This window comes from Cetorhinus maximus, chromosome 7 (assembly GCF_964194155.1).
Source record: "Cetorhinus maximus chromosome 7, sCetMax3.hap1.1, whole genome shotgun sequence".
NCBI classification, from domain to species: Eukaryota; Metazoa; Chordata; class Chondrichthyes; order Lamniformes; family Cetorhinidae; genus Cetorhinus; species Cetorhinus maximus.
The window spans coordinates 57052542-57075811 of NC_135885.1; the positions used below are offsets into that span (position 1 = coordinate 57052542).

The window sequence follows — 23270 nt, forward strand, 5'->3', positions numbered from 1 at the left end:
TGTGTTTCTGTCACTTGGCTGGCTCTATCTGATTCGCTTAAATGTATAATAGGAGGTTCACCTCGGGGTATGAGGAGGAAGCTCCTCCAGTTCTGCCTGATTGTGCCTGCCGAAGTATGTATCATGTATGGTCTTGGTTGATCATCGTCTCTCCAGACAATGACACCCTCTCTTTCAAGGTCCCTGATCCAAACCTTGTCACATTTGTATAACTGGGCAGGTTTCTACTTCTATTGTAGGTGGAAGCCTGTCTCTTTCTGTAGGACTGTTCTCAGCCTTGAAACTTCCCATAGTCCTTGACTGCCAACCTTGGGAATAATTTCTTTGGCAGCATTGGGAGTTGAGTGTGAAGTTTCCTGCCCATCAGGAGCTCTAATGGGGCCGATCCACACTGCAGCAGAGCGGATCTATATGTTAAAAGCACCGTTGGGAAGAATTTGTTTTTTCTCAAAAGGGTTTTAATGGTGCAGGCGCCTTTTTCTGCCTCACCGTCAGGTTGTGGATATCTTGGGAAACTGGTAAGGTGTTGAAAGCCGTAACTAATGGCAAATTGAGTGAAGTGTTCATGTGCAAATTATTGGACACCACCTGGTCAGGGATACCATGGCTCACAAACACTTCCTTCAAAGACCTAATGGCCATCGGGAGAAGGAATCAACCATGATGAGGAAGGACCTGTCGTTAAATATGAATAAATCAATTCCCAACCATTCCAACAGCCTGGGAAGGAACTGTGTGGGGATAAGAAGTTCCCTCTGGACAGGTTTGTGCAGTGTGCACACTGGCAGTTTGAAATGATTTCTTCAGTTTCACCAAGTAAGTATAAAAATGTATAGCTTGGACTTCCTCTGATGTCCGACTTGCTGAGAGGTTATTTCCCTTTGTGGGAGAGTCTAGGGCCAAAGGGCATAATCTCAGAGTAAGGGGTCACCCATTTAAGACAGAGATGAGGAAGAATTTCTTCTCTCAGAGGGTAGTGAAGCTGTGGAATTCTTTACCACAGAGGACTGTAGGGGCTGGGTCATTACATACATTCAAGACTGAGATAGACAGATTTTTAATCAGTAAGGGAATCAAGGGTTATGGGGAAGAGGCAGGAAAGTGGAGTTGAGGATTATCAGATCAGCCATAATCTCTTGAATGGTGGAGAAGATTCGATGGGCTGAATGGTCTCCTTCTGCTCCTATGTCTTATGGTCTTATGAACTTAATCCTGATGTACTCTGGTAACTTAAAAAAATGTCTTCTCCATGATGCCCAATTTTGCGTCTGGTTTGGCTCTTGCATCAGCCCAAATTGATCTGGTAGGTTTGATTTATTATCTATGGCTGCTTTTCAGCTCAGGGGAGTGCAGCTTTAACCTTGTTTCCCTTTTAAAGATGACACTGCAGTAACATTCAGATTTTTAAAGCTTCTTCACATGCTTGTCAAGTGTTGGCACGCTCTTGCAGTGACCGTGGACCCGACTTCAAAGAGATTGATTTCTTGCAGCAAATTTTCTAATCAAAGATTTGGGCCCTTTAGAACATTTTTGGAGTATGTTAGGGAGATTAAATGGCAATACCCAACTTTGGTTGAGTTTTTTTCTCAATGGAGCTCAGCCACCATGTGGTATGGCGCAGATGCTGAACCCGGGTTGGCTGCGGTGATTAACAAAATGGACTGCTCTGACTGGTTAATAGCCTGACGACTCTTAAAGGCCAATTCAGCCTTAGAACTAAATTTTTGCTCACCCTTGCTAGGTCCTTTGACACCGCAATCGATGGGGATTCACAATGGACCTCTGTGTGCTCTGGTGGAGTCCTTTGGCTGCACAGTGGATTTTTCTTCTACCCTTCAGCCTCATGTCTTCAATGGAGCTTCTTTTTAGGCAATCTCCAGCTATGTCTTCGGTTCAGGTGCACTTCAGCCAGGTCAGGATGTTGTTCCTTTAGTTTTTCAGATTCCAGATCCTTCACCAGTTTCTTCGGTTTTGCCACCACATTGTCAAAGTTTGTTCAATAGGTCGCATGAAGAGGTTCAGAGACTTGTAAGGCTGGACAGTGGTGTTGATTGGTTACACAATAACTATATGTACAAAGTATAGCCCAAGCTAGGAGCAAACCTCATGCTGATCATAGGGAAAATGTTAGAAGCTATTACTAAAGACGCTATAGCAGGGCACTTGAAACATTAAGGGTAATCAGGCATAGTCAACATGGTTTTGTGAGAGGGAAATCATGTTTAACCAATTTAAGGAGTTCTTTGAAGAAGTAACATATGCTGTGGATAAAGGGGAACCAGTGGATGTACTGTACTTACATTTTGGGAAAGCATTTGATAATGTGCCACATCAAAGGTTATTGCAAAAAATAGAAGCTCATGGTGTCGAGGATAACATATTGGCATGGATGGAACCTTGGCTAGCTAACAGGAAACAGAGAGTAGGCATAAATGGGTCTTTTTTTTGGTTGCAGCGAAGGTTCACCAGACTGACTCCTGGGATGGCAGGATTGTCATATGAGGAGCGGGTGGGCCAACTAGGCCTGTGTTCACCAGAGTTTAGAAGAATGGGTGGGGATCTCATTGAAACATATAAAATTCTGACAGGAATGTACTGACTGGATACAGGGGGTGATGTTTCCTCGGGCTGGGGGGTCTAGAACAAGGGGTCATAGTCTCAGGATATGGGGTAGGCCATTTAGGGCCGAGATGAGAAGAAACTTCTTCACTTAGAAGGTGGTGAGCCTGTGGAATTCTCTTCCACAGAAGGCTCTGGAGGTCAAATCACTGAATATATTTAAGGTGGAAATAAATAGATTTCTAGGCTCTAAAGGCATCAAGGGATATGGGGAGAGAGCGGGAGCATAGCGATGAGATAGAGGATCAGCCATAACCATATTGAATGGCGGAGCAGGCTCGAAGGGCCGAATGACCTATTCCTACTCGTATTTTCTATGCCTCTATGTTTCTATGTGCCACAGGGATCACTGCTAGCTCCTCAACTTTTTACAATTCATGTAAGTGATTTGGGTGAAGGGACCGAAAGTATGGTTGCTAACTTTGTTGACGACACAAAGGTAGGTAAGATAGTAAGATGTGAAGAGGACACATGGGAGGCTACAAAGGGATATAGATAGCTTAAGTGAGTGGGCAAAGACCTGGCATATGCAGTATAATGTGGGAAAGTGTGAAATTGTCCATTTTGGCAGATTTTTTTTTTTAAAAAAAGCATATTATCTAAATGAAGAGAGATTACAGAGCTCTGAGATGCAGAGGGATCTTGGGGTCCTAATGCATGAATCACAAAAGGCTAGTATGCAGATACAGCAAGTAATTAGGAAAGCTAATAGAATGTTATCATTTTTGCATGGTGAATTGAATACAAAATTAGGAGGTTATACTTCAGTTATACAAGACATTGGTGAGACCACATCTGGAGTATTGTGGACAGTACTCGTCTCCTTATTTAAGGAAAGATGTAAATGTGCAAGAAGCAATTCAGGGAAGATTTACTAAACTAATTCCTGGATTGGGCGGGTTGTCTTATGAGGAAAGGTTGGATAGGCTAGAGTTTAGAAGAGTAAGAGGCGACACAATTGAAACCTGTAAGATCCTGGGGGGTTTTGACAGGATCGTTGTGGAGAGGAGAGATGTGGCAGGTGCTCCAAAAATCGGTTTCCTGACGGCATAAATTGACGATGGGATCTTCTGCTCCAGCTCACCATGGCGGGTCGCAATTCCTGCCCGAGGCTGGCATGCAGTTGATTTGCATCCCGCTAATTGGATGCAGCTGAAGACCGGACTGGAATTGCGCCACTCCCCTCGACCGATCATCCACGCTGCCAGTAGGAAATCATGCCGGTCCAGAACATGTCTGGACCAATGTGGTGTGTACATATCAGCACTTACCTGGAGAAGGCCTGGAGCTGCCTCTGGAGTTGAGGATAGAGGCCTCCAGCAACCATAGACCCTGGAACACGCAGTAGTGGATGGGGGTAGCATCTATTCAGGTGGCTATCCCCGCTTCAGTGTCTTCGAGGAGGGATCTTCCAGCTTCAGAGTGTTCCTGGAGGTCTATCTTCTTTCTTCAAGAGGTCCATCTTCTTTCTTCAACGGTGGGTCAGTTATCCGGATGCCTTTTAAAAATGCTGCCCAGATATGATGGCGGGGCACGGGTTATCAAGCCCACACCACCATGCGAAACGTTGCAAAACCCCCCCAATGTATATTTAATGAGGCCAATTCTCAGCGGCCTCCCGGGTGGGAAAACTCCTGTCCCTGCCACGGGACTTAGTCCTGGGAGGGAAAATTCCACCCGGTGTTTCCTCTTGTGGGAGAAACTAGTAACAGGGGGCACTGTTTTAAAATAAGGGGTCGCCCATTTAGGACAGAGATGAGGAGAAGTTATTAGGGGTAGGTGGGAATGTGGAGTTGAGGTAACAATCAGATCATCCATGATCTCACTGAATGGTGGAGCAGGCTCAAAGGGCCGAGTGGCCTACTCCTGCACCTAATTCGTATGTTCATATGTACGTGCCCTCCATACAGCTTGGTCTCCTGATGACTGTCATGTCTTTCTACATCATACTGTGGGTGGTACTGTTCTCCAGTCCCACATTAACTCTTGCTATGCCGAACACCCTTATACTACATCATCCACTCCATAGAATAAATTTGTGCACTCACTTGATGACTCAGTGCATAACTAACTGTCTTCTTTACAGCAGTTGCTTCACAAGTAAGCACCCCAAATGTGAGTTATGATTTTTTTGGAGAACCCCTGCAATTCATTTTTGTTAGTCTGTCTGATTGGTCCTGGTACAAAGGTTACTGCATCTCTGTGTTAATATATTTCAAGTCCATCCTTCTCCATTTAATGAACCTTACTCAGATATCGATGATCACAGTTCTTTAGCCAGCTATCAGGCCAAGTTCTCTAAGAAAGCTTTTCCTGTGTTCTTAGCCTATTCAAAACAGCTGACAAGTCTTTTGTCAAAAACTTCGGCATTGTCTCATCCTTATGCTATAGGTTCAGGTGAACCAATACTATGGGTGTGCACAGCCCCAATTTGGTAGGGTTATGCAAACATGTTAACATACAAAGCAACTGCAGTCAAGAAGTCTTTTTCTTTAAACATCTTATTAGAATCATATCTCTCAAGACTGAAGCTTTCTTTTAAAAAATGAAAGGATTTGGCATGATCTGGACATGTGAACGGTAACCTTGGATTTTTTTTTAAAAGGTCATAAGTTCAACTTGGAACTATCAACAAGCAGACCTATTCCAAGAAACCACCTGACCTATATGTTATTTGAGAAGGAGCTATTTGTTTGTGTTGAACTGCAAAGTACTTTAATTAATGAAAAGCTGGGAGGCAGAAGGCATGGGAGAGAGGGAAAAAACTTGCATTGTGAACCTGCTTGTTTTGAAGGCAGTTTTTGTCGGAGACCAAACTGAGGAAGGAAGGCTACCTTGACTGGCTCCCTCTCTCTACCTTGCCTAAAATTGTAAGTGGCTATCAACCTGTAGCCAGAGAACCCTCATCTGAGTGTAACAAGTCTGCATTTGGACCTGCAAAGCTGAGACTAGTGGTGAGAACTTCCAGGCATCCACCGGGATCAAAAGGATCATGAGAGAATTAAAGGTGGACAGCATCGAGACCTTGCGGACTTTATCCCTTATTTTATAAGGCCCATCTTCCAAAGCCCATCTCTACAGAGAGGTTCTGTCTGTTTGCCCTTATGTGTGTTGGGGGAATTCTTTAGGAAGAGATAGATAGTTATACTTCCTGATTACAACTGTGTGTTAGTCAGTACATGTAACTTCTTAAAAGAAGTTTTGTTTTAAAATAAATTAATCATTGAGTTTTTGAAAAAAAGCCTTGTCAGAGTCTCTTTTCTTCTGGGCACTAGACGTATAGGTAGAATTGGCCATTTTGGTGAGAAAATGAAACATTTAAGTTAATGGTACGGCCTGCGGAGTAGTGGGGCTTGATAATTCGCGCACTCCTCCCATCCCAGTTGTAACATAAATTAGGCACTCTTGCAGGATTTTGAAACACAGACATCAGGTGATTGGATGAGGAATAACAATCGGTAAGGGATAAAAGGATGGAGACCAGGTTTCTTACACATTGGTAAACTAAAATGGCGTTGGAAGTTGCTAAGGCTTTTTTACGGATGGAAAACGTAACCTTGACTGGTTTACAGAAATTAACCAAGAGTAAGCTAATGGAATTGACGTAGAAGCTGGAGTTAGAATTACCTGAAGGGGTGTGAAAAGCAGACATAGTTGAGATATTAGTGCAGCATTTGAAACTGGAAGAGATAGCAGAGAGACCACGTTCTCCAGAGAGTGAGTCAATTGAATTGGCTAAGATTCAGTTGCAAATGAAAAAGCTTGAATTGGAGGTGAAAGAAAAAGAAAAGGAAAGAGAAAGGATAGAAAAATAAAAATAAAGAGAATTGGAATTGAAAAGGCTGGAGGCAAAAGAAAAAGAAAAGAGAAAGAGAAGAGCAAGAGAAGGGGCAGAAAAGGAAAGAGAAAGAGCATTTAGGAAGCTGGGACTGGAATTTCAGGCAAGGGAAAAGGATAAAGAGAGAGAGACAAAGGAGAGAGAGAGATGGAACAAGAAAGGGAATACCGGCTTAAAAAAGAGGCCTCAGATGCTGAGGGAGGTTCTGATGATGAAAAAAATTTTCAACCCAAAGCCCAGCGGGGAGATGTTCAAATTTTTGCAAGTTTTCCCAAAGTTTGAGGAAAGGGATGTGGAGGCACTCTCTATTTTATTTGAGAAGGTGGCTAAGCAAATGAAATGGCCAAACAAAATCTGGATGTTGCTCTTACAGAGTAGGTTGGTATGCACAGCTCAGGAGGCTATGCTTCACTTTCAGAAGCAGTTTCTGTAAATTATGATGCAGTAAAAAATGCTATCCTTAGTGCATGTGAATTAGCCCCGAGGCATACAGGCATAAATTTTGGGATATAAGAAAACAGCTTGGGCAGGCCTATATTGAGTTTGAGAGGGTAAAGCAAAGTAATTTTGACCATTGGATACAGGCATTAAAAGTAGAGACAACATATGAAGCTCTTAGAGAAATAATTCTTTTGGAGGAATTTAAAAATTTACTTCCTCCAGTAGTTAGAAGCCATGTTGAAGAGCAGAGGGTTAAAACAGCTAGATAGGTAGCGGAGATGGCTGATAACAATGAGCTGGTCCATAAACCTAAACCTTTTGTCTGTCATTCACACAAACCCAAGAAGGATAGAAGGTGGGAAGGTGAAAGGAAGGCAAGTAGCCAGGGAAGAGAAGAGGTGGCTGGGAATACCCTGGAAACTCCTCCTCACGCCAGAAAGGAAGATGCTGAGGATGGAAGTGATATACGAAAGCCTGGGTTGTTTCCATTGTAATAAGGTGGGACATGTTCATGCCGATTGCTGAAAGTCGCATGGGAAATCCATGGGACTTATTGGGGTACGTAAGGGTGATTCAGGAAGAGAAGCCCTGACTGAAAGTACAACAGATCAAGTTGTAGCGTTAACTGTAGCTGTGAAGTTAAGTGTGAATGTTGCTGAGAGTTCAGGAGAGGTGAATGAGATACATGAGAGCTATAAAGAATTTTGTCCTTCAAATGAGATAGCTGAACCTATAATCATTCTTAGAGACACAGGAGCCACACCAACACTTATGCTGGGGAAAGGAATAACGTTTCCGCCAGAGAGCGCATTCAAAGCCAAAGTTTTAGTCAATGGTATTAGTGGGGAGTGTATACCCGTACCTTTGTACCGGGTGCACTTGTAATCTGACCTATTGTCAGGGATTGTAACTGTAGAGGTTGTTCAGAAGTTACCTGTAGATGGAGTTGATTTACTCCTGGGAAATGATTTAGCTGGAGCGAACGTAGTAGCTTCTCCTATAATTACAGAAAGCCTGAGTGAGGTTAAAAAGATGGAACAGTGACAGGAAAAGGTTCCAGGAATTTTTTCTTCATGTGTGATGACCCAAGCAATGGCTAAGCAAAGTGTTTCATCAAAGGTCAAAGTGAGACAGCAGACAGATATTTGGCTGGCTGAAAATTTCTTTAAGACTTGGATAATCCAAAAAAGATGTTTAACAAATCTTCTTTAGTTGAAGCTCAACAAGCTGATTCAGAGTTAAGTAAGATAACACACAATTAGCCCAAACTGAAGACTGAAGCTGAAGCTAAGAAAATTCCAGATGTTATTATATCAGAAATGGAATTCTAATGAGGAAGAGGAGACCTCCTCACAGACCTACAGATGAGGAGTGGACACTTGTTCATCAGGTAGTGGTACCGCCCAAATATCAGAAAGAGATATTACGGATAGCACATATAATTCCTATGGCAGGACATATAGGGATATGAAAAACTCGTGTGGAAAAACCAGCAGTTTTACTGGCCAGGTCTTCATAAGGATGTAGTGCAGTTTTGTAAAACATGCCATATGTGCCAGATGGTAGGAAAACCACAACATGAAATCAAACCAGCGCCCTTTATTCATATACCAGTTTTTGAAGAACTATTCAGTAGGGTGTTAGTGGACTGTGTGGGACCATTACCAAAATGAAAGCAGGACACCAGTATTTCCTTACTATTATGGATATGACATGATTTCCAGATTTCCAGAAGCTATCCCTTTAAGCACCATTACGGCTAAAGTAGTGGTAGAGGAGCTAATCCAATTTTTTGCTCAATATGGATTACCAGTAGAGATCCAGTCAGATCAAGGTTCCAATTTTATGTCTAAAATTTTTCAGAACATGAGTAGTTTGGGTATAAAATAGTTAAAGTCCACAGCATATCATCCACAAACACAGGGAGCTATAAAGAGGTACCATCAAACTCTCAAAACAATGATTAAAGCATATTGTTATGAATATCTCCATGATTGGGACAAAGGACTGGATATTCTTTTATTTGCTACTCAAGACTCACCGAATGAATCTACCGGCTTTAGCCCTTTTGAATTAATTTACAGACATGAGATAAGAGGTCCTCTGAAATGAATCAAAGAAAAGTTTTTAGGAGAGAGGGACACATCCTCCATGTTAGATTATGTGTCTGTGTTCCAGGAACAGCTCATGGGAGCCTGCAAAGTGGCTCAAGAACATCGTGAAGTTTCTCAAACAAAGATGAAAGAATGGGCAGATAAGCAAGCTATGACCTGAACATTACAACCAGAGGATGAAGTGTTAGTATCATTGCCATTGCAGGGGGAACCTCTGAAAGCAGGGTTCAGTGGTCCATACAAGGTAATTAAGAGGGTTAGTAAAGAAAATTACTTGATAAATACACAGATCGTAAGAAAAAGAATTGGCTGTGTCATATCAATATGTTAAAACAATACCATTGTAGGGAGGAAGATAGGAAAGAGCAGGTATGTCAGGTTGTAAGCATAATGGAGGATGAAAGAGACAGTGAAAGTGAAAGAAGTAGACTTAGACAGTTTACAAATTGATCCTCCTACTATCCGGTTAGCTAACACTGAAATATTAGGACAGTTAGATACCATATTTTCATACTTAGAGGTAGAACAATGAGAGGACCTAGTAAAGTTGCTTACAGGATATAAAGGGATCTGTAGGGGTAAGCCAGGGTCTACAACTTTAGCCACACATGATGTAGATGTAGGGGAATTTTATCCTATAAAGCAACATTCTTATCGGTTAAGTTCTGAGAAGCAAGCAGAAGTGACAGCAGAAATTCAGTATATGTTAGAAAATCATCTAATTGAGCCTAGTCAAAGCAGTTGGTGTTCTCCAGTTCACAGAATCATTACAGTGTAGAAGGAGGCCATTTGGCTATCTTGTCTGAACCGGCTCTCTGAGCATTTTAACTAATTGCCAATCTCCTGCCTTTTCCCCGTAACCCTGCACATTGTTTCTATTTAAATAATCATCCAATGCCCTCTTGAATGCTTCAGTTGAACCTGCCTCCACCACAGTTCCAGGCAGTGCATTCCAAACCCTAACTACTCACTGGGTGAAAAAGTCCTTTCTCACCTCGCATTTGCTTCTTTTGCAAAATACTTTAAAACTGCGCCCTCTGGTTCTGAATCCATTTACGAGCAGGAACAATTTCTTCCTACCTACTCTGTCCAGACCCCTCATGATTTTAAAAACTTTTATCAAGTCTCTGCTTAGCCTTCTCCTCTCCAAGGAAAACAGTCCCAACTTCTCCAATCTTTCCTGATAACTGAAGTGTTTCATCCCTGGAACCATTCTCGTAAACCAATTCTGCACTCTCTCCAATGCGTTCACATCTTTCCTATAGTGTGGTGCCCAGAACTGTACACAATACTCCAGCTGAGGTCTAACCAGTGTCTTATATAAGTTCATCATAACCTCCCTGCTCTTGTACTCTATGCCCCAATTAATGAAGCCCAGAATACTGCATGTTTTAGTAACTGCTCTCTGCCTGTCCTGCCACCTTTAATGACTTATGTATGTATACACCCAGGTCTCTCTGGTCCTGCACACCCTTTAGAAAGCATACTTTATTTTATACTGTCTCGCCATGTTCTTTGCACCAAAGTGTATCACCTCACACATCTCTGCATTGAACTTTATCTGCCACCTATCTGCCCACTCTATCAATGTGTCAATGTCCTTTTGAGTTCTACACTGTCCTCCTCACAGTTTACAATTCTCCCAAGTTTTGTGTCATCTGCAAACTTGTGAAATTGTCCCCTGCACACCAAGATCTAGATCATTTGCATATATCAGGAAAAGCAAGGGTCCCAATACCAACCCCTGGGGAACCGCACTACAAACCTTCTTCCAGCCTGAAAAATACCCATGAACCATTACTCTATGTTTCCTAACCCTCATCCAATTTTGTCTCCACATGGCTACTGCCCCTTTGATAACTTAACTTCTATAACTTTCCTCACAAGTCTGTTGTGTGGCACTGTATTGAACGACTTTTGATGTCCATATACACCACATCAACGGCCTTGCCCTCATCAACCATCTCTGTCACCTCTTCAAAAACTCCAGCAAGTTAGTTAGACACGATTTTCCTTTAACAAATCCATGCTGACTCTTCCGAATCAATCCACATTTTTCCATGTGACTATTAATTCCATCCGAATAATTGTTTCTAGCAGTTGTGCAAGTGCCTAAACCCGATGAGTCAACCAGATTCTGCATAGACTATAGAAAGGTTACTGCAGTAACAAAAAAGGATTCCTACCAATCCCTCATCTAGAAGATTGTATTGACAGGGTTGGCAGTGCTACATTCCTTACTACGATAGATTTGTTGAAAGGGTGCTGGCAAGTACCCTTAACATCACAAGCATAGGAGATATTGGCTTTTGTCACGCCAAATGGGCTATACCAATGTTGAGTAATATCATTTGGACTAAAAAATGCTCCAGCCACTTTCCAAAGACTAATGAATCAAGTGATCACTAACTGTGTGGCTTACTTGAATGGTGTATTGGTTTATAGCAACACATGGAAAGACCATTTAAAACAATTGGATGCCTTAGATCTAGTAATAAACCTTGCAAAAAGTGAGTTCACAAAAGCGCGAGTAACTTATTCAGGGCATATCGTAAGTCAGGGAATGTCTTGCCAAGAACAAGGAAGATACAGGCTTTGAATACAGGCTAAATGGGAAATCATGAGATTTTTAGGGATGTGTACTTTCTATCGTAAATTTGCGCCAAACTTCAGCACAATAGCGGCTCCACGAATGGATTTATTGCAAAAAAAAAGCAAAGGAGGTATGGTCAAGACAGTGCCAGATAGCTTTTGAGAAGCTGAAGGCGGTTCTAACTAATGAAGCAGTATTAGCCGCCCCTAATTTCGCTAAATCCTTCAAGCTGGCTATCGATGCTAGTGACTTGGGGGTGGGGGCAGTCTTATTGCAAGAAGATGAATCGGGCATAGAGAAGCCAGTAGGATACTTTTCTAAAAAATTAAATCAGCATCAAAAGAGATACACTACAGTAGAAAAGGAAACAATTGTTACTGGCTCTTAAGCATTTTGAGATATATATCCATCATGGCTGAAAAAAAACATTGGTATATATTGACCATAATCCTTTGGCCTTTGTGGAAAAATTTAAGACACAGGTTGGTAGGCTGTTCCGATGGAGCTAGCTAATACAACCTTATAACTTGAAGTTGGTTCATATTGCTGGAAAAGATAATATAATTGCTGATGTATTATCAAGAATGTAAAATTTTTATAATTGCCTGGAAAGCAAGAGAGTCAAAAATCTGAACAGATTCTGTATAAAGAGCGAATGGCTGTGTGTGCATGTTTATATGTTATATGAATTCTGTTTACATGTTATACATTTATTTTTTTGTATACTTTGTGATGAAACACATTTAGAAATGGTGTTTCACTTCTTAAGGGCGGAGGCATGTTAGAATAATATCCCTCAAGACTGAAGTTTTCTTTTACACAGTGGAAGGTTTTGGCATGATCTTGACATGTGGATGGTAACCTGGGATTTTTTAAAAAGGTCATAAGTTCTCTTTGGAACTGTCAAAAAGCAGGCCTCTTCCAAGAAATCATCTGACCTATATGGTACTTGAGGAGGAGTTGGTTGTTTGTGAATCCCCAGGGAGAGTTCTTTTATAGTTATGGAATTTGATGCACTCGTGTAGTTGCTGCTGCTGTCTTGTAAATAAAGTAAAACCTTTCCACTAAGAAAAGTCTGAAAATCAACTCTGTAACAAACTGGTGACGAGGATAAATCAGATTTGGTGCTGTATCTCGCCCAGCAATTGTGAGAATCTAAGTTCATTAAAAATAAAAGAAGATATACTCATCCAAAATGCCACAGTTTGGCAGAATCAATCCCTTTGAGCCAGTCACAGACAATTGGTCTACATTTATTGAAAGTCTTGCGTTCTTCTTTCCAGCAAATGAAATCACAGGGGAGGAAAAGAGTAGAGCGATTCTTTTGAGTATTTGTGGGAGCAAGACCTACAGTTTAATTCGAAGATTGACGGCCCCCATTGCCCCAAATTCGAAGACTTTCTATGAATTAGTAGACCTCGTTAAGGGACATTTTCAACCCAAGCCCTCAGTCGTAATGCAGAGGTTCAAGTTCCATTCACGGAACAGAGCCCCGGGGGAGACAATTGCTACCTATGTGGCGAAATTAAAATAACTAATGGAATATTGTGATTTTGGGGAAACCCTGAATGATATGCTCAGAGGTTGCTTTGTGGCATGCAGGAAGACACTATTCATCGAAGATTGCTGGCTGACGTGAATCTTGATTTTAAGAAAGCGTTAGAAATAGCGCTGGTGACGCAAAGTGCTGTAAGGGATTCACAAGCAACTCAAGGGTGCAAAATGGTGTCATTCTCCTAGTTGGGAGGGAACAGTCAACTGAAAGTTAAAAAGCCGGGACTCCACCGCAAAGCAGGAAACAGTCCCCGCTAACCGAAGAAAAAAGAGGAAACAGCTTAGCAATTAAATTGAAAACTAACTTTCATCGAAGTGGAAACAATCAGTCTTCTAGCGATTGGCAATTTTAAAAAGTAGAATGTTATTTTTGTCACAGAAGTGGACACATAATGAGGCAGTGTAAAGCGAGATCTGAATAGGCTTCCAAATAGCAAATGAAGTCCAATGAAGTCTATAGTGTAGAAGGGCAAGAAACAATAAATTCTGACATTTATTCATTATTTAACATGAAAGCTGGGAAGACAGAGCCAATTATTGTTATAATGCAAGTGAATGGTAAATCATTAAAAATGGAAGTAGGCCACGGTATTAGGAGAACACACTTTTAGATATTTAAATAAAGGTGATCAGCAATTAAATTTGGAACAAACATCTACCAAGTTGAAAACATACACAGGCGAAGAAATCCAAGTAAAAGGTATCGCCAGAGCAACTGTTCAGTATAGACACCAATTGGCAGCTATCAGTGATAATATTAAAGGGCAGAAGATCAAGCCTTCCAGGTTGAAATTGGTTGAAGGAAATTAACCTTGATTGGCCAGTGAGGTTTCAAAAGGAAGCTGGAAGAGTTGCTGTCTTGAAAAAGAAACAAGGCAAGATAGTTCAGACAGAGCCTGGAGAGTCCAAGGGCCACAACAGGATGAAAAAGGAGTGTGTAGCTATTCAGCAACCTGAAGAAACTAAACAATAACAATGGAAGAACAACAGAAGAAACCCAAAGAGACTTTGCTGAAGGACAGAGTTCAAGATGAAGTGAGCGAACTTCGCAAAGGAAAACCTTTTGAAAGACCTTCACATACAAGGATCCCTCCGGTCAAAGTTTGTGCCTCTGAAAAATTATGAAGGGAAACAGGAAGAATTTAACATCACTCTGGACAAACTGAAAAGCCAATTGGCAGAGAAGATGCAGTAATGTTCAAGTTTCCTGGAGGAAGCCAACAGATATAAGGAGACAGAAGAGCTGAAGAATCAGCTAAATAAAGCTAAAGAGGCTTTAAAAGCAAAAGTCGTAGATAATGAAGTCGTGGATAGCTCAACTACTGAACCAAGACAAATTGAGATTGCATCTGAGAGAAGTATAGTTGAAGTGAAGTCAAAAAGAAGACTTGAGACTAAATTCTGCCATAAAAACAAGACGACACGTATAAAGAGGATGCAAAATTACTGATGAAGTGCCGTCTTCGGTCAAAACTAAGCCTAATACTCCCCAATTTGGAGGGGGGAAGGTGGAGAAAAGCCAAGGGAACCAAAAAGCGACTCATGACTTGCATAGCCATGAGAGACAATTTACTGTTGGAGAAGCAGTATATGCAAAGAATTTCAGTGGCGGACCGAAGTGGCTACCTGGTAAAGTAAGTTCTGTAATCAGACCATTGTCATACCACGTGGAAGTGGAGGGCCAGATCACCCGTAAGCATGCAGATCATTTAAGAAAAAGAGAGATACCCCAACAAAATGATGTTCCACCTGTGACTATTATTGAACCAGTGGTTACTGTTGAAGTTGCTCAAGCAAGGACAGACACGCCCAATGTCTTTGTCGGAGTCAAAAATGCTGAACTGCATGTACCTAATGAGGTACCTGATGTTCAAATGGTTCCAGAGAACATGTTTCCTACAAAAGAATTTGAAGCCGTGGAGCTGTGACGTTCCACACAGATCTGGAAACCTGAAAGGCTGAACTTGTAATTTCATGATGTTATAACGTCATGAGATAAATATTCCCATAAATACAAAATGTACAGAAAAGTTAAAGAGGGAGGAATGTAATAATTATAGTTTTGGGAAAAGTAGGACTGTAGCTTTAAGAATAATCCTGTGTTGTAAGATCACATGATTTGTGTAAACCAATGTGTTAACAGCACGGGAACCTCTCCAGTAGAGTTCTTCTTTAGTTATGGAGTTTGATGCACATGTGTAGCTGCTGCTGTTGGCATGTAAATAAAGTTAAATGTTTCCACTAAGAAAAGTTGTCTGAAGATCAACTCTATAACAATTCCATTTTCTACTTATCTACCCATTCTGCTAGCCTATCTGTCCTGTTGTAGTTGATTAGTATCATTCTCACTTTTTGCCACTTGTTTGGTATCATCAGAAAATTTTGCAATGTTACCCTGTATGCTAATATCCAACTCATTTATATTTATTTTTATATGTAAGCAGTGATCCTAGCACTGACCCTTGGGAAACCATCCTTCAGTCTGAAAAATAACCATTTAACAGGATTCACTGCTTCCTGTTCTTAAATCAATGTTTTATCCAAGTTGACATTGACCCTCCTGTTCCATGAGCTACCATGAGCCACATATAGCTTGGCAGTGCAGGTGGTAGCAACTGAGGCCACCTTTAAGGCACCCGTTATTGAGCTTGACTTTGCATGTAATATCTCAACACAAATATATCTCTAGGACCCTGGCAAAAAACAGTGGGGGAACTGAAGTGGATGACTCGCCCACTGTCTTCCCAAAACAATCTGGCCAAAACAATTTTAAATTGCAAGCAGCAAGGATACCCTTGATAGAATGGCTACATAGGAGGAGCTAGGGTGATTCTCTTTAAAGGTGAGCAAGTTGAGAAGAGATTTGATAGAGGTGTTCAGAATCATGAGGGATTTCTCTGGACAGAGTAGATAGGAACTGTTCCCACTGGTGGAATGATCAAAAACCAGAGGGCACAGATTTCAGGTGAATGGCAAAAGAACCAAAGATGGCATGATGAAAAACTTATGCACACTAAGAGTGGTTAGGATCTGGAATGCACTGCCTGAGAGTGTGGTGGGGGCAGTTTCAATTATGACTTTCAAAAGCACCTGAAGAGAAAACGTTTGTAGGGTGATATGAAAATGGCAGGGTGTGGGTTTAGTTGAGTTGCTCTTGCAGAGAGATGGCATGGACACGATGGGCCACATGGCCTCCTTCTGTGCTGAAACCATTCTGTGATGCAGCCCGTCCAAGGTCGGCAAGGCTTTTTCTTTAAATATGTAGATTGGGTTCCGATCAAGTAACCAGGAGCTGACTGCAATATTAACCTGAGGCTTGAGGAGAAAAGTAGCAGTGGCTTTGCAGAAGCTAGATCACAGGCCAGAGAGGCCCAAATAAATTTAAACTTTTAAATGTATTAAAGGTTTCCTATGTGCCAGGAGGTATGGCTGGGTTCTCCTGAACTTCACAAGGGAATCTTTAATCTCCACTTACTAGACCTTGGTCTGCACTTCTCATAGAATCACATCATGAAGCTATTAATGTATATAACGCAATTAGAAATTTTTTTTTTAAATAGAGTGTTAGGCTGTGGGTGTGTCTTAATTGGATTAAAGCCAGCTTTGATGTATACTAGTTTTGAGATGTAAGAGAGGTAGAGTACATTTGCATTTTGTTGAATAGAGCATTCAAGAAGGGGGGGTGAAATCTAGCACCTAGCTATCAGAGACCAAGCAATATTCATATTATTAATAAAATTTGTGCTATGAAAGGGATTTTATTGTTAGAAGAGGTGGAGTTCAAAGGGGTTGGTGATACAATGAGAATTTACATTCAAAGAGATGTGCTTGATATAACCGATAGCAGTTGCATGTGTGCACGGCAGAGGCAACGTAAGATCAAAGCCTGTAAGCCTATCACTGTGTCTGCAAAGGAACCAAAGTGAAAGGAACCTCATTTTGAATTTGTAAGGTGAAAATACTTTGCCTGGTGTCTGCTTAAAATCTATGGGTTGTTGTTGCCTTAATGGAGATTAGTTTGGGAATTTGTTCAAAGTTATGATAGTACTAATTTGTAGCCATGTGTATATATTTAACTTGTGCAAATTAATAAATGTCTCATGTATTTTGATAAAAACCTCTTGAGAACTGGTGGTCTGATTCCTGAATTTACAGCTGCATCTCAAACATACCACTTAAAAAAATAGGTTATGACAGTTGTTTAAAGTTTCCCTCTGGAGTTTTAAGTAACTCAGCTTTACCAACTGCTGTGTCATAAACGTGGCCATTCGGCCTTTCAGGTCCATGCCAGCTCTCTGCAATTGCATAAAACACCTTTAAATGTAATGCATCATTATTTATGTGGATATTACCATATTTCATGCATTTTTGCACATAGTCTTTTAACATATCTTCCCTGAGAATCATCAACATTTTTGTTTGTTAGCAATTTGGAAGCAGCCAATAGTACTAAGAAAGATTTTAAATATTCCATAGTGTACATCTAAGTAAATCATCCACAATATTTCATTAGAACTTGGCTCACCTTCAAAAAGCCTGTCAATTATTTCAAATCCAGCTCGGAGATCAGACAAAGAAAATTCATAAAACTTGGTCCAACCCTGAAATGATACGATATACAGAGACAAATGAATATATTTTTCTGAAATTGTATGACACACCTATCTGTCTGCCAGAACAAAATAAACAACTGATATGAGTCTTGTATTGTTGAAACATTGGCAAGGAATGGTTCTGCTTCACTAGATGAAATCTGAATTTCTTGTGATGATACAGAAGGTGCTATTGAAAATATGCTTTAATTGCTTAAATGTCCACACAGGAATAATGGCTGCACCTGTTTGCCAATATCCTTTTTTAAATTTATATATAATATGAATGTGGCAGTTACCACAAAATGCTTAATAGTGTTTGGTAATTAATATTCTTAATACCATAAATATCTGACTGCATTCTCCTACACATTCATTTATATTCTAATATTCTCATTTGTTTCTCCTTTGTCATATATAATGCAGTTTCTACAACTTCTTTAGTTTCTTGTGTCAGCCGTGGCTCAGTTGGTAGCCTCTGCCTCAGAAGCTTGTGTGTTCAAGTCCCTATCAAGGACTTGAGCACAGAAATCTAGGCTGATGCTTCAGTGCAGTACAGGAGTGCTGCACTGCTGGAGGTACCATCTTTCAAATGAGATGTTAAACCGAGGCCCTGTCTGCTCTTCAGGTGGATCTAAAAGACCCCATGGCACTATCTTGAAGAAGAGCTGGGGAGTTCTTCCCAGTGACCTAGCCAATATTTATCTTTTAGTCAACATTACAAAACAGATTACCTGGTCATCATCACATTGCTGTGAGGGGGAGCTTGCCATGTGCAAATTGGCTGCTGTGTTTCCAACATTACAACAATGACTATACTTTAAAAGTACTTAATTGGCTGTAAAGAGTTTTGAGACACTTGTTCATGAATGGTGCAATATAAATGCAAGTTTTTCTTTTTTTTATTGGTTTTTGAATATTAGGTCATTCATTGATTTCTGGTGATTTGTTGTGCTTTAGTTCAAATTGCGCCAAAGGCACCAGTAAATGGCGTTATAGATAAATTCACTGCCTGGTGTGCTACTGAGTGTCTCAGTTCCAAAAGTTCTAGATTCTATCACTTAGGTCAACTGTAGCTCTTCCAGTTGAATTCAGCTAACTCACAGTCTAGGCTTATGCATCAATAACACTTCAATGAGATACTAGAGCTAGATCAACGCTGTATCTCAGCAGGGATGCTTTGGAGGGTGAAAGGCAAAAAGCAAAGAATATTTTAGAATTTGCCTATTAAATTATTGAGGAAGACATCATGGTAATTTCAATTGAATGATATAAAGGTACAAAGCTGGAGAATATCCAGAAATAATTTTCTGAGTAATCAAAAATTCCATGCCCTTGACAAACTTCCATCTCCATTCCAGGTTTCCTAATTAGGTTAAGCCACAGTGATCTCACTCGGTGACCTAATCTATGCAGGGCTGAGCACAAACTCCATAACTGATTTAATATCACAACTATGTATTGCTTCCTCCACAGCACTGCCAGCTCTGCCCTAGCCTCCAACACACTTTTGCTGAAAACATTAGCCACAATTTGTTATTCCAAGATTATATGATTCCAGCCTCCTGAGCTCTATTCTATACAAACTATAGCTTTTCTAAAATTCTGTTGCATGCATTCTGTCCTAAATCAAGTCTTACATGCCCATCATCCCTATTTTCATTACCTCCACTTATTGCCAGTACACTGAAGTCAAAATCTTTATTCTTGTTTACCCCTCCTCATTTCTGCAACTACCTCCATTTCTAAATCCCAACTTTGCCTTTGAAACTTCCGACTTTGGTCCCCTCGACACCAACCCATCTTTCATTCTACCTGTGGTGGCAGAGGCTTTACTCTCTGTAACTCCCTCCCTTGGCTCCTTCGCCTTGCTTCTTCTCTCCATGCCTTTAAAAACTGGCTCAAAAGCTTAGCCTTTTGGTGAAGCTTTTGGTTATCACTACTAATTCTTCGATGACTGCTCATCAACTGTTTCTTCGATGTGAAGCCCCTTGTATGTTAAAAGTGATGAGAAAAGCAACAAAGTGCCATTGAAAAAAATGCAGTGAATTAACTCCAATTTAAGCACCAAAAGAAGTTAAAAACTCAAGTGAATGTTGATATATAGTAAAACTGCCACATATAGTTTAAGCCATTTGCAGTTTTAAAAGTTTGTTCAATGCTCTTTGCCTCCACATAGAAACTAGTTGAAAGTTTAACTATGATTCAAGTATAAACTTTTGCTCAGGTGTAAATGTTTGCTTGAAACTAAACTACATACTTGAGGGATATACTTCCTCCTCTCCTGACAAACAGCATGAAACCAGGCCAAGCTGAAGAGGGACTGTGCTCGTTCTAGTACACCTTTCCTAGCAATTTGCTCTGATGTCCAGGATTCATATGTCCTCATCAAGTTCTTCTTTAAACCTGGTGGTGCCTGTTAGATGAACCAAAAAACAGTGAACAAATAGCAGTCTTTAAGATATCCAACCAAAGACATGTTATAATTATACATTTTTTGATATCTGATTAGAATGCTGAAATTGTAAACAGATAATTTACTGTATGTCAGAAAATGTAACAAGTATTTATGTTGGGTATTCTTTCTTCTATTTTTAGTAAAGATAAAGTTGCAGTAGAGTCTTTATCAGCTTTCAAAGATATATAAATGCAGTTACTAGTGATATAACTCTATTCCTTCGAGAAATTTTAGGCAGCCTCATTACTGCTCATGATTGTGTTGATGCTTAGGAAATTTTGATAGCCAACAACATTGGTTTTACATGAATACCTTATTTTTTAATATAATTTACTATTAATTAAACAGCATTAGGCTGATCTAAAGTTCCATTCAAAATTGCCAATAATCAAATATTCTGAGATTGCAGTGACTACTTGTGAGAAACCAAGGCAGCATTAGACTGATTGTGGCACATAGTAACACTAGTAAAATTTAAGCTAATGGGAGTCAGGGAGAAAACCCTCCAGTGTCTTCAAATAAACCAGAGGCCACTCATCCCAGACCTTACTCATCTCAGACCTTAACATACCACTGCAGGAGTTCCTCAGGCCAGCCTCTTTAGCTCAAAGTAATAAGCTCACTGATACTGTAAATCGCGGCATGTAAGTTGACCTTTGAAGCCCCCAAGAATCTTTCCAAAAACAGGGGTCGAATTATATGCTGAGTATTAAATGTGAACTGCCGGTGGGGCTGTGAATGGCCGCCATTTTGAAATGTGAAAAAAATAACACCAGTGGTTCATATTAAATTAATGTGGCACAGTTTATTGAAGGAATTAATTCTACAAGGATACCTTTAACCACAATCAAAGAGTTTTAAAACCATCAATTCATTGTCTTAAGCATCTGATGCAAAGGGTTCAAAGGGCAGGATTTTCCCTTCGTCGGGCAGGCATGTAGGCCGGGCCTGGGATCGGCCGCAAAACGGGCCAATTAATGGCCAGCCAGTGTCAAACGCGCAGCTGCTGGGGAAGGGGTGGGAGGAGCGCAAGCGCATGTGCGGGGAAGCACGCACTGAAAGCTCCCTGAAGGCACAGAGCTGCCTCAGGGAGCTGAAGAATTTTAAAATGAAAAATAAAGATTTTAAAAATAAGGGAAACATGTCCCCACATGTGACTCAGCCACATGAACATATTAAAAATGATGTTTAAAATTTTTTTTCAATTGCTGTTGGAAACCTTATCCTGACCGTGGATGAGGTTTCCTAAAAAATGCAAAGGCCACCTGGCCTATTCGCCCGCCCACCAACTGTAAGGTTGCGCAGCCAGGAAAAAGAAAAAAAAATTGATTGCTAGTTTAATGGCCTTAATAGGCCTCTTAATTGTTGGCAGGCGCGCTGCTGGCTCTCACGCGTGCAATATTTCAGTTGGCGGGCGCAAGTGCGCGATGATGTTGGGACGCTCGCCCAACGTCATCGCGCATTATTTTACTCTCAATCAGGTTGGGTGTGCACCCACCCTCGGGATGTAAAATTTTGCCCATGAAAATACATTCTGAATCACTTAGGCTATGGCACCATTGTAAGGATCCCACTCTGGATCAGATTTGGCTCTTTCGCATTCAGAATCATCCCTCCACAACAATCATCTTCCTCTCCATCCATTGAGTTGGATATTCTGCACTTTTTGAATAGTCTGATGACACTTAGTGTATTAATAGCATCCTATGATTTGACAATGAAACTACGCAAAACCTCAAGCAGGCAACACGTATCTTTCCACTCTGTGAAGTTGTTTTCTCCATCAACCATCCACCTATTCCGTTCACTGTGAACATGAACCTTGAATGGCTTATTGAGGCATGCATCAAAAGGTTGAACTACAGACATTAGACCCCCAGGAATAACTGCAATTTGGATCTTATTTCTTCACAGGCACCTCTTGTTCTCATTAGTTATATGGGATCTGAACATGTCTGACAATAACAAGCTGCATTCTTTATGTTTTTGCCACTCTCTGATGATGAATTGCTGAAAACTTGGAATTTTGGCATTGAGGTCTTTTGGAAGTCTGAAAAATCTTGACCCTTTGCATCAGATGCTTAAGGCAATGAATTGATGGTTTTAAAACTTTTTGATGTGGTTAAAGGTATCCTTGTAGAATTAATTCATTCATAAACCGTGCCACATTAATTTAATATGAACCGCATGATCGTTATTTTGATCATCTGCTGCAACGCTAGACGGTTAGGAACATAGGAACAGGACAAGGCCATTCAGCCCATCAAGCCTGCTCTGCCATCCAATACGATCATGGCTGATCGAACACTTCAATGCCTTTTACACACACTATCTCCATAACCCTTTATGTGTTATTATTAATCAGAAATTTATCAATTTCTACCTTAAACATACTCAATGACTGAGCTTCCATGGTCCTCTGGGGTAGAGAATTCCAAAGGTTCATAACACTCTGAGTAAAGAAATTTCTCCTCATCTTGGTCCTAACTGGCTTCCCTCTTATTTTGAAATTGTCTCTCCTGCGTCTCTCCTAGACTCCCCAACCAGGGGAAAACATCTTACCTGCATCTACCCTGCCTATTCCTTTAAGTATTTTGTAGGTTTCAATGAGATCACCTCTCATTCTTTGAAACTCTAGAGAATGCAGGCCCAGTTTGCGCAATCTCTCTTCTTAAGACAGTCCCGCCAACCCCAGAACAAGTCTGGTGAACTTCTGTTGCACTCCCTCTATGACATTAATATCCTTTCTGAGTTAAGGGGACCAAAACTGCACACACTACTCCAAATGCCGTCTAACCAAGCTTCTATACAATTGAAGCAAGACTCTTGAATTCAGATCCTCTTGCGATGCAATCCTCTTGCATCCTAATAACATCCTATTAGCCTTCCTAATAGCTTGCTGCACCTGCATGTTAGCCTTCAGTGACTTATGGACAAGGACACCCTGGTCGCTTTGTACATTTACACTTTCTAATCCCTTACCATTTAGGAAATACTCTGCACATCTGTTCCTTCTACCTTACATTTTTCCACATTATATTCTGCCTGCCATGTTCTTGCT

At 40.7% G+C, this 23270-nt stretch overlaps 1 protein-coding gene across 2 annotated transcripts in view; it reads right to left on the reverse strand.

Annotated features, from left to right (window-relative positions):
• dync2h1 (dynein cytoplasmic 2 heavy chain 1) overlaps positions 1-23270 on the reverse strand; it is a 766235-nt gene that overhangs the window by 187074 nt on the left and 555891 nt on the right. For both annotated transcript variants that reach the window (XM_078545532.1, XM_078545531.1), the window contains exons 80-81: positions 20012-20167; positions 17685-17760 (exon numbers count right to left, since the gene is read on the reverse strand). In XM_078545532.1, coding sequence (XP_078401658.1) covers positions 17685-17760; positions 20012-20167 — 232 coding nt within the window. The remainder of the gene's footprint in view (positions 1-17684; positions 17761-20011; positions 20168-23270) is intronic.